The sequence below is a fragment of the Ursus americanus genome, chromosome 32 (genome assembly GCF_024610735.1).
Source record: "Ursus americanus isolate L20-20 chromosome 32, mUrsAme1.1.p, whole genome shotgun sequence".
NCBI classification, from domain to species: Eukaryota; Metazoa; Chordata; class Mammalia; order Carnivora; family Ursidae; genus Ursus; species Ursus americanus.
Window position 1 is genome coordinate 20,897,495 of NC_142158.1, and position 15,932 is coordinate 20,913,426.

The 15,932-nt window shown below is 43.0% G+C and overlaps 1 protein-coding gene across 1 annotated transcript in view; it reads right to left on the minus strand.

Moving 5' to 3' along the window:
- Positions 1-1,537: 1,537 nt before the first annotated feature.
- Positions 1,538-15,932, minus strand: part of KIF13A (kinesin family member 13A) — a 203,057-nt gene continuing 188,662 nt past the window's right edge. Inside the window, exons 36-41 of the mRNA XM_087858074.1 lie at positions 14,320-14,367; positions 13,106-13,217; positions 11,796-11,947; positions 11,214-11,318; positions 4,629-5,420; positions 1,538-2,053 (exon numbers count right to left, since the gene is read on the minus strand). Coding sequence (XP_087714200.1) covers positions 2,033-2,053; positions 4,629-5,420; positions 11,214-11,318; positions 11,796-11,947; positions 13,106-13,217; positions 14,320-14,367 — 1,230 coding nt within the window. The 3' untranslated portion in view covers positions 1,538-2,032. The remainder of the gene's footprint in view (positions 2,054-4,628; positions 5,421-11,213; positions 11,319-11,795; positions 11,948-13,105; positions 13,218-14,319; positions 14,368-15,932) is intronic.

Below are 15,932 nucleotides of genomic sequence, written 5' to 3' on the forward strand. Positions count from 1 at the left end.
GACCCCCTTGGCTTGTCTGCTGCAGATGTCACGTTGGTTGGTCTGGAACCTGTGAGACCTGGTCCAGCCCTTCTGCACTCTGAAGGTGCCCCATCTTCCCTTCAGGGGTCTGCTCTTCCAGGACACGTCACCAGACATGACACGGGGAGGAACTGAGGCAAGCATGCCACTCTCCCGCTCACCCACCCCTCTCCCTCAGTTTTCCAGCATCAAACATTTAATAACAGCAGCACCCACGGCACCTACTGCTGTGAGGATTGAGCAAGATGATACACATCAAATGGTGGGAACAGTGCCTAGCACACATTACACCCTCAATGAATGCTGCCTGTTCCTATTTCGTTCAGGCGACGGGGACATGCATATACATACGAATACGGGAAGTTAGATCTGCAGCTGGTGGCAGAGTTATGAAAGACAAACAACTGACGTTTTAAAATCTGAATTAGACAGTCTGTATTCTAAAACACGCACACACACACAATCTGTACCAATTAAATACAATAAAGTTGAAAGGGGATATAAATTACAGTTTTTTTGTTTTTTTTTTTAAACAGACAATAGTAAAATACTACAGTCGGCTCACTATACACAAAATCAGGAACAGCAGCTTTTCATTAAAGTCTCCAAAATCTCACTCACTTACTGATGCTAGGAACTTAAAAAGATACAGCAGGCTGTGCGCCTTCTCCCTCTCCCACAAGGGCTTTCTGCTGTACATCCACGTGATTTGTACAAGCTTCTACAGGACAGGTGCATAAAGGACTTCTGTGAAAATCCTCACACACGTCATCCTTCGACGAGCACTCTGCAAGAGGAGCCGTGGACAGCGGGGTCCTCCGTGCTCCATCGTCTGCAGCAAACCTGGAGAAGCGGGCACCTGGGACCTTGAGAGCTCATCCGATCTTCCTCAGCGTTTTCCAGAACTGAAGTAAAATAACAACAGCAAAACCACACAACGAGGCCTACCAATCCAAAAAGGAAAAAAAAAAAAAAAAAAAAACCACCCACAAAAAGACAAAAATCAACATCCCTTTCCTCCCCACACCCAACTCCAGGCGTGTCCTCGTGTTTTCCTACAGTAATACATACTGCTCTCCGCATCCCACCTGCCTGTCCAGGCCAAACTGAAGGACGAGGAAGGCTGCAGTCAGAACCCCAGGCATTGTCAACAGTGACACTGCAATGTCACGTCAGCAGGTGCTGGGTCAGGTGGAAGACCACGGAATAGAACTGTGGGGGTTTTCAGTGTGCTTATGGAACAGGACAGAGAACAACGAGCTACAAGGGGCCTGGCAACCAAGAGCAATATGGCACCAAACTTGCAGTCAGACACATATGTACACATGAAACAAGAACGGACAGCAAACACGTTCAGTCTTCACGTAAGTTCTTTGGTTGTAAAGAACGGCCTTCTGGAACCTTTTCTGCAAAGAGGGATTTGCAACCTCGTTCTTAGGCGATCAAATCTTTCTCATCTGCTCGCCCATCAGATGATTACCTAAGTTGCTGTGTAACCGAGTCCAGTACCTTATGATTTTCTACAAACCACTTTTATCTGCATTTTCACAAGCAGTCTTGTCTGTCCCTGAACATACTATAGATATACATTTCATATACATCATATATATTATTTATAAAAAAAAAAGAGCATTGACTCCAGATTCTATAGTAAGAACTGATTAAAATTAGTTGTACAAGAATAAAGTTTGTCTGAATCTGTGGAGGTCCTACACAGTGGGTGTGTGTAGTCGTTAAGTGCAAAACAAAAATACTGCCACTTAATGCAATCCAGGATTTTCGGTTCTCTGGCTTTCTGGAAAAAAGCAGAGGCTGCCGGTTCCCCTGTGTGACAAAGTGCCGCTGCTCCCAGCTCGGGAGGAGAAAGTAGGTGGCCCACGAAGCATTGGCTTCTCCACGCTGGTCTGAGGTCCTGGCTGGGCTGCAGCATGTTTTAAAGATGGTGCTGGTGCTTTCCACAAGGCAGCCGGAGCAAAGATGCTGTGGCCTGCAAGGAAGCCCAGGCTGCTTTTCACCGAGGGGTCGTGCTTCCCTAGAATGCAGAGGCTGGTGAGTTCAAGCTCCGATCCCCCCCGCCCCCAACTCCAGCACACCCATACACCCATACACCCCCCCCCACACACAGCCCCCCCCAACTCATACACACACACACACAGGCCCCCCACCCCCAACTCCAATACCCACACAGGCCCCCCCGCCCCCAACTCATACACCCACACCCACAGGCCCCCCCACTCCCAACTCCAACACACACACACACACACACACACACACACACACACACACACACATACAGGGACCACTCTCCACCAGACATCGCCCACCCCACAAAGGGGCTCTCCCTGACCCACGGGATGTGATTTTAATGGAATCCAGTTCTAGGATTTACACTGTATGAAGGAGAAACCTAACCCCAAGGTGAGGCTTCTAGGAAAAGTCATGACAGCAAGACCCAAAGTTAAAGTAAAAAATTATTACTACAACTTACTAAAACCCAAGAGTATTATAACAAAAATACTAAAGCAATTTTTTTTGGGGAAAAAAAAAAGAATTGCCATAATCCCACATGACCCTGATAACCACAAATATTTTTGTTAAATTCCACTTTTAAAGCAGGATCTTTGGCAGGAACCACTATTCTGGAGCCTTTGAAAACAAAACTCAGGTACTGCTCCTGTTTGTTGGTTCTAAGTAATGCCAGCAAGGACCAAGAGGAGGGACTGTTGCCTCTTCCTCTCCTGGGGCCCTGCTTTCCCCCATGCAGCCTTCAGACTCCCCGGCACTGCAGCAGAGGGGGAACACCCAAGCCCCCTGCTCCAGCCCGCACTGAAGTGGGACGTCGGTAAGGTGGCAGCGACTCCTGGGGCCTTGAATTCTGAAGAGGCACCCTCAAGACCGGTGCGTCTGCTGCACGCTTAGACTGGAGAAGCACTATTCGAGGGGCGCCTGGGGGGCTCAGTCAGCGAAGCGTTTGCCTTCAGCTCAGGTCATGATCCCGGGGTCCTGAGATAGAGCCCCAGGTCGAGCTCCTTGCTCAGCGGGGAGCCTGCTTCTCCCTCTCCCTCTGCTTGTGTTCTCTCTCAAAGAAATCAATAAAATCTTTTTTTTTTTTTTTAAAGATTTTATGTATTTATGTGACAGAGAGACAGCCAGAGAGAGAGGGAACAGAGCAGGGGAGTGGGAGAGGAAGAAGCAGGCACCCAGCGGAGGAGCCCAATGTGGGGCTCGATCCTGGAACGCTGGGATCACGCCCTGAGCCGAAGGCAGATGCTTAACGACTGAGCCACCCAGGTGCCCCAGAAATCAATAAAATCTTAAAAAGAAAGAGAGAGAGAGAGAGAGAGAGAGAAGCACTGTTTGAGGGGGAAGAACCAGCCCTTGGACTTCTCGGAAGAGGGACTGGCAGGCTGATGCAGGCCAGCAGGGCAGGTTCTGCGTGAGGACAGCTGAAGACTTTGAAACAAACGAATGTTTTGTTTCCAAGGACAGTAACGAGTCACTTTATTCTTAGTCTTCCAGGGAAAAAAGTCTTTTTTTGTTTGTTTGTTTGTTTAATGGTAAGGAATCACTGTTTAGGTTTTTGTAGTGCATGGGTGAGTGTGCTGTGTGCGTGACACACCCTGAAATTTTAAGGGTTAGTATGGAAAGGGAGTAAGGCTTGTGGGGGAAAAGCCACCGAACTGGAATAACTTTCTCAACAAAGCAGACACCGAATGGCAGCACAATGATCTTTCTAGATATCTTTCTAGTTCTGTCCGAGCTTTGTTTTGCTATGTTCAGGCACTCCCTTGCCCCTCGTACAGCTGCAGTGGGGGTGTGGGACCAAAACACTGACCCCGAATGGGAAGCAGTGGTGGCGAAGAGCAGAGCCCCACCCCCCCCGAAGCGGACAATCTCTTATTTATATCATTTGCTCTTCTCAGGACTGTTAGCAAACATCCACTTTGTTCCATTAGTTTAGGAATTAAATTAAAAAATTAAACTATGAAACTATAAAATGAAACATTATAATAAACCAACCCAATAACTTCCAAAGACCAAACTTCAACTGCTCTGGGCACCAAATGACTGGTTTTTTAATCCATTCTTCGATGCATACTTCCCTCCCCCATCGCCCCTTTTTAACGTGTCTGAAATTGGGATGCGTCTGACAACTACTGGTGTGATGCAGTTTAACTGGAAGTATTGTTTTGTAATGATACATAAAATGATGGTTTATCTAATAATTATAGAAATTACAGATTTGATGAAATATGATAGATGCTGTCTGAATGCCTTGGGACAGCCAGTTAATTAAACGTTTCTGGGAATGCATCTGAGATTGAATGATCCTTATTCAGCATCAAACCACAGCCCAGTAAGAAACGCCACCGGTCCTATATATTCTGTAGTCCCACTCTGACCCGGCGGGAGCAGGCACGCAGCCCCACGGAGCCAGCTGGGCGAAAGTGTGAGTGAGCTTGCTCCCCGGGGGCCCATCCTCCCCGTCAGCAGCATCTGAGTGAATCTCTCCTACAGAGTCACGTGGTGAAGCGCCTGCCTCTGGGGGTTGGTGCAGGATCAGGCATGCTCACAGAACACAAAGGACGGCCTCTGGAATGTATTACCTGGTCACTCTGCACCGAGGAATGCAGCTGGGCAGGGTCCTGCGGCCTGTCTGAGATACTCTTCTTGTCCGTTTTATTTGGTAGGTTTCTTCTACTTGAAAGCTCTCCAGCAGGAGAATCTGTCAAACCGTCAAAATCTTTCCCATCGGATACACCCATAAACTCTGTGAAGGAATGGTCCTCCAGGATATCTGTGGTGTGTTCTACGGTCACTTCCCCGGGGTAAAATTCTCTGGCTGGTTGGCCATTTCTGTGGGAGCAGGCATCTTGTTCTGAACAGGAGCCAGTCCGACAGAGGATTCTGGAGTTCTTCTCAGGGATGCTTTGGGGCAACGGGCTCCCTTTGGCTAAGGCACTATTTTCCTTGAGTGGCACCAAAATTATCTTATCTTTCACCAAGCCTCTTTCGAGTTCTGTCAACTCTTTGTTTGAGGACAGTCTGAAATCGTGCACAAGTGACGGTCCGTAATGCTCACTACAGTCTGTATCCTTTGTCTGCATGGCCAGCTGGTCTGAGCTGTCACTGGAAGGGACCGCCATGTCCGAGAGCGTGGCATTGGAGGCACTGTGGGAAAAGTAGCCGCTGGTAATACTGCTGGTGGTGGGGCTACGGGATACTTCTTTCTCCAAGACCCTTGAGTTCGTCAAATCTACTTTAGAAGAAAACCACTCCCTGTTCTCCAAGCTGGCGTTGTAAACACTGAAGTCAGCAAACTCCACAGGTACGTAAGGCTGTGAACTTATCAGCTTCCTGCTAAGAGCTTCCAGATCATTCTCCTCCTCCTCAGAGTCCTGTAGTAATGAAGGAAAAGTCACTCATTAGCTCCTTTCGGCGACTTCATTGTTGAGACAGGTTTCAAATATATTCCTATTAAAGGCATTCACATTCACATGTTTAGTGGGATTTTTTTTTCTTCTTTTCTGAGTTTGGTTAAGTCTTGTCACATATGGTACATACAAGTGCATTATTCTCAGAGATCTGTGGGCATAAACCCATTATCACCTAACATGGAGGAGATTTATTTCTTCTGTGCTCACTCAGTGCTAATTGGAAATGCTTCCTTCCCTGGTTTAAGTGCAGTACACCTTTAATTAATTTTAATTAATGATTAGTTTTCCGTTGTGGTGTTTTACCTTTTGTAATTAAATGAGGAGAGGGGCAGCAGGAGGCAGAGAAAAGCTGTTGCTACATTTGTTCTTACAATCCTCACTTTGGGAAGCCAAGCGCAGGTGAGGAAAGTACTTTGCAGAAGGTTTCTGAGCTATTTTATGGGTGAAGAGGGCAGTAAAATCAAGACCTCAACAGTGGAAAGGGAAAAGAACACAGTTTCGACACCCGTTCCCAGTGTTATATTAAACGCCGTAAGGCTGTAAAATACCAACAGTCAGTCTTACAGGTAACACTGTCTACGGGTTTGGAGAAGCATGAATAGAGGATCTGGCCAGAAGGTGAGGAAGGTACTGAGATGTCACTGAAAATCTCCTTTGTCAAAAGCTTTAGAATTCTGTTTGTGAAGACTGGTAAATATGCAGAAGTGGGTATCCTCAACTCCCCAGTCTGTCCCTGAATGGATGATTCTTCTGTATTTGGTGGAAAACAGTATAAAACATAAGGATGTTTCATGTTCATATAAAATTAAATGATAAACGACGCCTGGCTGGCTCAGTCAGTAGAGCATATGGCTCTTGATCTTGGGGTCATGAGTTCAAGCTCCACAGTGGACATAGAGCTTACTTAAAAAGAAAAAAAAAAATGGTATTACCATCTAGCCATTTTATTAACCTCATAAACATCTGATGACATTGCAAATATTCCTTTCCTCTTACAACATGATGTTCAACAAGTATTCATCAGGCATCCACTATATGCTACCCATTGTCCTAAGAACTGGGAATACCAGTGTTGAGCAAAAACAGGTATGGTCCTTGCCCTCATGGTGTTATCGCTTTGGGTCCTTGCTCTTTGAACAATCCTGGACCCTGTTCCAGTGGATGGAAATTCCATTTGGTATAGTAACAGGGAGACTATAAATCTGCAACCAAAACATTAACCTTACTCATTAAAGTATCACTTCAAGAGGTCGAGGAGAGAGAGAGGATGGGGAAGCGGAAGAAGAACATACTCGAAGGATAGGGCAGATGGCAGGTCACAAATGAACATCAACTTCATCTACTGAATTTTATAGTAATACTTTCTTTTGCGTAAACGCTAACTATCCAAATCAGTACCTTGATACTCTTCAGTGTGCCTTAGTTTTTAAAATAACCTGAATATACATTATGTAAAAGCATCAGTTGTCTTAATTCCATGGCTATTAATCAAAGATGAATATCAAATATCAGCAATAAAACTTCCAGAAATTAGCAAAACAAAAATTTTTGGCAACACTAATCTTGCCATCTTATTTTCAGCTACATTCCACGTTAGGGAGCACTGTCAAAAAAAGGGGGCGGGGAGAATGTTTGGAAAGGAGCAAAGATTGGACAAATTCAATCAGTAGTTTTTGCCTGTATTTTCTAGGTTCTCTAGTTGACGTGTTTAGACTCAACATTGAATTTCTAGTGTTTGCAACCTTATATTTTTCTTTTCTTTTCTAAGTAGGCTCCATGCCCAACGTGAGGCTTGAACTCACCACCTGAGAATAAGATTCAGAGTAACATTCTCTCCCAAATCTGTCAGCCAGGTGCCCCCCCCTTATATTTCCTTCTGATTTAAGCTGGCAAAGAAATATAATTCCCCAAGACCAGGAGTCTTTGATGCAATTAATTACTGAAAAGTTAGTTGCTGCAAGGAAAACCAAATCTGAATATGAGAATTAGTAATCTGGGGCCCTTTTTATGCCTGGAGTTATTTCTTTTGAAGACTAAGGAAAGGCCCATCATACTAAAATACAGCTTTGCTGAATGAAATATTCAATCATGAGCTTACTGTGCAGAAACAGGTGCACATTTATCAAACTCATGAAGATAAAAAATTATTCCTAAAGGATCAGAATGAGCTTAGTAAAACTGAAGAGTCTACAAAACCCCCAAGAGATTAAGTTCAAATAGGGATCAGTACATAGTTGTGCACTTGGGATGGGACTGGGAGAAGGGGAATGACCCAAAGAGAGAGACCAGCGGAGTAGGGACAAGGAATTTCAGAAAAAAGAAAACTGAGTAGAGATGAAACGTTTTCCAACATGTAAACAGACTGAAGGTTTATCAAGTTATTGCCTTCAAGGGAATCTGTACCTTCAGGGAATCTGGTTAGATAGACTTTCTACTCCAGAAATATTTATCATTGTATCTGAAAGGAGACTAAGCTTAGCACCTTCCTACTATGTCTTAAGGACAAAAAAGATTAAAACCCTACCTAGAAGTAAAGCAGGAGTCAAGTTCTCAAGTCCCTCTATAGCTACAGTCTTCATGATTTGGTTTTTGCAATTCAGTTCATGAAACTGATATTTACCTATAGACAAAACAGCTTGATTTTAAGAAGGGATCAAAACCCCCAATAAAAGCAGTGACTCCCCGCAAGGAGTCTGCCTTGATTAAAGTCATTTTCGCTTCCACTGGAATGGGGACTTTGTTGTCCCGCAGGGAGATGTCTCTTTTTGGAAGGACTGTATCAGCCTAGGGCCCCAGTGCTTCTGTCCATGGTACTAAGAGGCCGGCAGCCATTTTTTTTTTTTTTTTTTTAAAGATTTTATTTATCTATTTGACAGAGAGAAAGACAGCCAGCAAGAGAGGGAACAAAAGCAGGGGGAGTGGGAGAGGAAGAAGCAGGCTCCCAGCAGAGGAGCCTGATGTGGGGCTCGATCCCAGGACTCTGGGATCACACCCTGAGCTGAAGGCAGACGCTTAACGACTGAGCCACCCAGGTGCCACTGGCAGCCTTTTTTAGAAACAACAGCAGCATGGCAATTGAAACTGCATTATTTTGGGGAGCACCTGGAGTCAGTGGGGTCAGCCCAATTCTGCTGAGGAATGGGGCCTTTGTTCTTATGCTCTCATTAACTGTGAGACCTTGGGCATGCCACTCAAGTCCTTTGGAGAAATAAACCATATGCTGTCTATGCAAGACTCAAGAGAGGGAGAAGTGATTTCCTTTTGACCCTTTTTCTCTGCTTCATGACTTAAAAAAAAAGCTGGACTCCAAAGGCATATTGTTGTCTTTATCTTATTCAAACAAGACATGAAGTACATTTGTGTATCTTTTCAAACTGATGAGACAACACACCATGCTTTCAGAATCAAGGGTAGCGTTGAACACATCAAAAACTAATATGTTGGCTAACTGAACATTAAAAAAAAAGAATCAAGGGTAGCTATATAATACTATATTTTACGTGAAACTGTAAAAGATGATTTCAACCTCCTCTGATCAGACCAAAGCACTGACTCACAATCTGATTTTTTAAAGAATGGAAAAGGAAGGAGAGTGAATGGGGAACAAAGGAATAAAGCAGTTTACGTCCATTTGTAAGAGGAGAAATAAAATGAAAGCTTCCCGAAGAGAACCAGAACCTCAGAGCAAGCAAATAATACCCTTAAAATCTACCAAAAGATCCTGGAAAAGCTGCTATCTGAAATAAATAAAACAATTCAATAGTTTAAGAGATGAAGAATATTGGGACAGCTTTCTTTCTCTTATTTAAAAAAAAAACTTAGGTTTTATTTATTTAAGCAATTTCTACACCTAGCTTAGGGCTGGAACTCAACGACCTAGAGATCAAGTCGTATGTTCTTCCCACTGAGCCAGCCAAGCACCCCTCTTTCTCATTTTCTTTAAAGATTTTGTTGTTGTTGTTGTTTTGAGCCAGATTTCTAAGGCAGATCTCTCAAGAGTCCAGCAAGAAGGATGATACCATCAGACCCTGCTCAGCAGACTTCAAGGTGTGTCTGATCACGCAGAGCCTAACTGCCGCTTGAGAGTTGCTGAGTTACGAGAGGCCGGTTCCACCCTGCGCTCTGCTAGCTAAAAGTCCCGAGATGGGTTTTATCTAAAAACACTACAAGGAAAGTAAACGATGAGGCAAACTCTGTCAACAGCGAAGCCATCTGATGGGCAGACCCAGAAGGGTCATCCAGGAATGTCTCGATGGGATGTTCTACCGAAATGTACCAGTAGCAGAGGTTTTAAATTTAGTATCCATGCAACATGGTGCAAGTTCCAAGTCAACCAACAGACAGATCCAATCAGCCAGAGAGCCAGAGAGTTTGCAGTGGTAACGAACTGGCTACTTGGGCTTTTTAGTCTATCCCACAGCCTTATTAATTAAGCAGGGGGAAGTCAAGTAGGTGACCGAGCAATTAATTAGAATTCAGAGATCTAGGGGCAGCTGTTGACTTTCACCCTCTTCTCCAGCAGGAACCACGATGGGGATTTGGGATAGAGGGGTAAGGAGAACACAGAGGCAATGGTGGGGAGAGAGACAGAGGCGAGGGGGAAAAGGTGCCTTTTCTTCTGTCCTCAGTGGACAGGAGGAACGAGAAGGCCATTTCTGAAGATCCGCTAGCACTCCGAGCATGCAGGGGGTGGCCGACCGCACAGCCAGGTTAAGTTCCTGTTAGGTTCACACAGTGTGCATCAGGAGCACATTTTAGAACTGTTAGAGGACCTCACACCAGTGAGTCCTTGGGCTGGTCTGCCACGCTGCGGCCGGGAGAGGAGATCTGCTCACACAGATGCGAACCGTGCACAGATGTGAACATCGAGCAGCTCCGTCTCGCTCGGAGCGGCCTCACTGTTTCAAAGCCTAGAAAGCCACAGGAAAGTGAAAGCTGAGACACAAAATAAGACAACTGTTTCCAGGCCCAAGAATACAGGTTTTTTGGTTTTTTTTTTTAACTGATGTATCACTGCTAATCCAAAGTGCCTGGTATACAGCGTCTTAAAAACTATTTTCAAATTTGAAAACCAAGCTCTGGGGAATGACTGTTCTCCAGGCAGAGCTTGCACCTACCTGTGGTTGAAGTACAGATCAGCCATCCCCAAAGCAAGACCAACACCGGTGTGGGGGGGGGGAGTTCAAATGGGGGTGAGACCTATTTTGCCAGCAAACAAGAATGGGCTACCTGAGATGCCGAGTGGGCGGCGGGGGCACCGAGGGCTCGTAGCAGGGCTACAAGCTACAGAATAAGCTGGGCGAGGGCATCAAGCAACGCGGAAGGAGCTTACAAACACACCCACGCTAAGTGCATGATTACTCACTCCAAGTAAGTGCAACTCCTCTAGGTAGATTAACTTCAGAATCTGGGCAATATGCATATAGGCACATTAGAAAGATCAAAGAACGTGATCTCATGGTTACACTTCTTAACGACTAGAACCCGTAAGAGTGCCTTTCCCCCTTTTCTAAGCAACTTGCTACTGAGCAAAAAGATAAGTAAAACAGAATGAACACTTAGAAAAAAATCACAGGTCATGGCCACATTCATGCAAAATTTCATTACTGGTGATCACATTAAAAAAAAAAAAAAAAAAAAAGCAAAGACCCAGTACATTCTCTTAATGTCTTCTACAGGATTTGGATGATTGTCTGTGAAAGGGCCTTAAAACCCACCACCAGGCAAGAGGACAGAAATGGTTCCAGAACTTACAATCTTCTTCTCACGTTTGCTATTGAGCTCTACTGGCATGCTGCTGCCATTGCTTCCTGAGGGCACAATGCAGCCCGGGTTATGTGCCTGAGGTGAAGGCATGCTCTGCAAAGGTTAAGACACACAGATGCATCACATACAGAAGACGCCGACAGCCGAAAATACACAGTAAGTATGTGCCAGTTAGAAAAGCAACGCAAACACTTCCGACCCCATGTGAGCAGTGCAACTTGGTGGGCTGTGGTTAGACCACCGATGGACTCTGACGAGACTACACACACTCCACGGCAAATCGCACCACTGCGTTTACCAACGTAAAAATAAGTACACAAAATTAATAAAGAAAGCCTGTCATATTTTCAAAGCACCCAGGGGAACATCTCTTTCTCACTCAGAAGATGGAAAAGAAAAAGAAAAAAAAGCTTTGAAAAGCCGTAAATGCACAGAAAGTAACATCAAGAGCACCACGCAAGAAATCCCGCCGTGACCCTGTGTGACCCAGGCACGTCCACAGGCACGGTCACTGCCCCACACGCAACACGATTCTGCTGTCCACGCAGTACAGAGACGGGCAGCACTTACCTCTTGGCTGAGGAGCGGTCTTGCTTCAAGAGCCACCCTTTTCTTATGCTCCTCTTTGACAGGCATTAAGGGTTTGAAAAACTTTGGTGGCTGGGGAGAGAATGCTTTAAAAGGACTGACTGTTAAGGCGTGGGGGTTCTCTGATGGACAACCTGGGAAAGACAAACAGGCACAATTTGACAGGCACACCAGGAGCACGGTCATCACCTAGCCACGGGAATATCTGGTTCCACAAAGAAATTAACAGGCTAATATTTGGCTAAAGATGAAAACCAGTGTGGGCAAGAGTGGAGATTATCTCCCAAGTCACAAAGAGTCAGCAAAGGGCTGGGTGGCATCAAAGAAAGCAGAAACTGAATTTTCTACCTTCTTTTCAAGATGCCCCTGAAATGCAGCCGACTAGACCGATTTCAAGTAATGCTGATTTTCCGTTGCTCTGTAATCCTGGGGTCTATGACCCTTCCATGCATTTGGGCATTCTGTCACTTCAATATCTTACTTTCTATGTATCTCATTCCACAGTTCGATTTCAGGATCTAGAATGGCACCTTTTTGTATCTTTCACTGCATATAGCAAGTAGAGGCCTAATAAATATTCAATGAATGGATACTGTATACATTTTCTTACAAGCCCCATTTTTCCTCCAGCCACCTGCTGCATGTGACTAAGGAAGAACAATTCCACTCTGCTGCTCTGACTCATTTCTTACTTTTCCCTCTTTCCCTCCTCTGTATTTTCTTCCTAATTCACTTGTACAATGTCATTTGGTAGAAAAATAAAAGGTGTAAGGTAACAGGCTGATTTACGTTTTCAAAGAATGGTATTCCTTTCAGGGCCCTGGGAGGTTATACAGTTAGATAGTAATGCTGTTGCTGATCCAGCTCATTCTGATACCATGTCTGAAGCTGCTTCGGGAATCGAAAAATTCTCCTACAAAAATCTGAGTACAAAAGCATTACACAGGTAGATATTCTTTTGGTAAAAAATGAAGTCTAACCATAATATAATAAGATTTGTTTGTGTCTCAAAAGGGACTTCAGATTCAGGAAATGATGTGGGAAAAATGATCTGAAAATCCTGAAGGGCTACACAAAAATTCCATTATTATTATCCGGGTGATATACCAGGTCCAAAGCAAAAAGAAATCAAATGAGTGAACGTGACACGCTCTCTTCAAGAAGACAGTTTAGAATCACCCAGCGCACTACAATCTCAGGCTCCTATCTTATCAAATGCCACCTATAAAAGAACTTCCCCCCATGCTTTTCCTAAGAAATTAGAAAGAAAGAACACAGAAAAACAATCTCACCACTACTTTCTTTACTCCTTCGAGGCGAATCCCTGGGTAAAGTTCCGTAACAGGCTATATCCTGATAACTGGAGCTGTAGTCAGACATGTCTAATTGGTTCTCTAGCCAACCCTACAAAGTAAAGATATGGGTTAGCTGTAATTAAGTCCCTTTAAAATAAGAAGTGAAGCCCAGATTTCAGGTTTTTCCTATTTTTTATTGGCAGCAAGTGTTCTTCTTTATTTTTATTATAAAGTATTTCAAACATAGAAAAGTATGAATGGCTAAATAATATGACAAGTACTGTCACACCCAGGTATGGCTAGAGTGTTAATATTAATATCCTATCATATATGTCAGAGATTTAATAAAATCATGACAAATGGAATGAAATCCCTTCTGAATTCCTAAGGTCCCATCCATTTTCCTCTCTCCCCCTACAAAGGGAGCCACCTTGATAAATCTGATGTGTCTCTAGGGTGACTAGATAACTTAAAGACCACAATGAAACGCTTTTTGGAGTGAATGGGTTCCATTAATAATTTCGCTTGTGTAGCAGGCATACGCTTGCACTGCCCCAGGCAAACCAGGGGGTATGGTCACTCTATGTATGCCTGAGATTTAAAAGTATCAAACTGGCCTAAGATACTGGTATACTAAGGAAAGAAAACTCCATTTATGTATCATATAAGCTTATTTAATCTTACTTCAACTTGCCTGCCTCTAAAGACTAGATTTCAAACTTCTTGATGACACAATCTGTGTTTCTGCTCTTTGAATCACTCAATCCCTGGCATAATAACTTAAAAATATAAAAAAAATTAAAAAATAACTTAAAAATAATAAATGATCTAAGCAATATTTGCTGAGGAAGGTCATGTTGCAAAATGTCCTTAATTTTAAATCCCGAATTTACCTAGTTGGAATAATTTTGATTTTGCAATGGCAGATATAATACTTTCTTAAATCACTGAGTTAGACCCATAAACACACAGATAATTCAATTCTGTGTAGGACTATGCTGGTATGGAAAATATGCCAGGTACAATGTTAACGCTGAGTGCACAGCAATTTCACATCAAGTATTTGAACCTGGAAATGGACAGGTAGAAGATACGATCTGCATAAGATTAAGACAGGAAGTCCTGAGATTTTAAGAACACCAAGACACCCTAACTTTTCATACTCTGACTCTGCTAAGTAAGCTAGCCATGCCCACAGCACAGATGCACACCTTATCATCTTCATCAAAGCCAGAAAGGTCTGGTCGACTGGAGGAGACCTGTAAGAGAACCATGGTTTTATCAATGTGGTTTATGTATTTAACATAAATTACACCGAAATACAGAAATGTAATGTCACATTTACAGCTGAAGCCTGTATGATAGTCTCAACCCTCTTTTCCTTCTGCAATCCTCAGGAGAACCACCATACTAAATTTGGGGTAATTATTCCCACGCAGGCTTTGCATAGTTACTTATGTACACAAAAATTGATTTATATAAAAAATACATGCATCTATAATATGTAAATATATATAATGTATATGCACATGTGATATCTATTTTGCATATTTTTATAATTAAAATAAGTGGTATCTCACCATACATGGTCTTTTTCATTAGTCTCAGAATTTATTTGTTCTATTCTAGATAGGTATCTAAGCTACTTCAATTTTTTTCTCTATTACAAACTCTGATGAAATAAATTATTGTTAATGTCCCTAAGTACCACTCTAGCTGTACCCCACAATGATGGACATGTATACCATTTCAGCATTATTTAGTTCTAAATACACCCTATGTTGCTTTTTTATTTTGAGTTTGTTTAATTATTTATTTATTTATTTATTTAGTCTCTACATCCAACGTGGGGCTCAAACTCACGACCCCAAGAATGAGGGTTGCATGCTCACCAGCCAGGCAGGAGCCCCCTCCTACGTTTCTATGAGGAGCTCTAGAGTGTGTGTGAAGGCCTGGAATCTCTGGGCTCTAGATAAAGCATATGCACCTTCAACTCTGCTCTTCCATAGTGATTCTGGGGTCAGCTTATGAAATCCTACAAGAAATTACACTGGGAATTTACAGATCAGCTTAAGGAGATGTGCCAATTTTTTTTTGATACTGTGTGTTCCCATCAATGAACACAGTCTCTCTCTCCGTGAGTGTAGGCTTTATTTATGGTGAGAGCTGCATTCGGATTTTCTATTTCTTCTATGATTTGGTGTTTGTAAGAAAACTCCATTTTCTTGAAGCTTTTACATTTACTGATATAACGTGATGCATGGTTTGCTCTTATGCTGTCTAAATCTCTGTCCTCTCTGTAGTGCTACGTCCCTTTTTATTGCCAATAATACTGGAATTAATATCCACTATTTTCTTTCCTCCCCCAATTAATCTTAACTAGAAGTCAGTCCATTTGACCAGTCTTTTCAAAAAGCCCACTTTTCAGCTTTGTTGATTCTATTGTTGATTTTCTATTTCATACACCTCTGTTCTAATCTTCATACACCTTCTCTGAATTTATTATAATTCTGCTGTAGTATTTATTATGACCTTTAAAAAATTTTTATTCTGATTTTGCTCTTTTGACTTAAAAATCTTTTATCTATAAATACTTCTCTGTGAATCTCTAAAAAATACAGAATTCCTCCTTCCCTTTTAAAAAACCATAACCATGGGGTGCCTGGCTGGCTCGGTCGGAAGAGCGTGCAACTTTTGAGTCATGCGTTCAAGCCCTATGTTGGATGTAGTGATTACTTAAAAAAAAAAAAAAATCTTAAAACAAAAACAAACCAGAGTATCATTATCATATTGTAAAAAAATTGAGTGATTCCTAAATAGCATC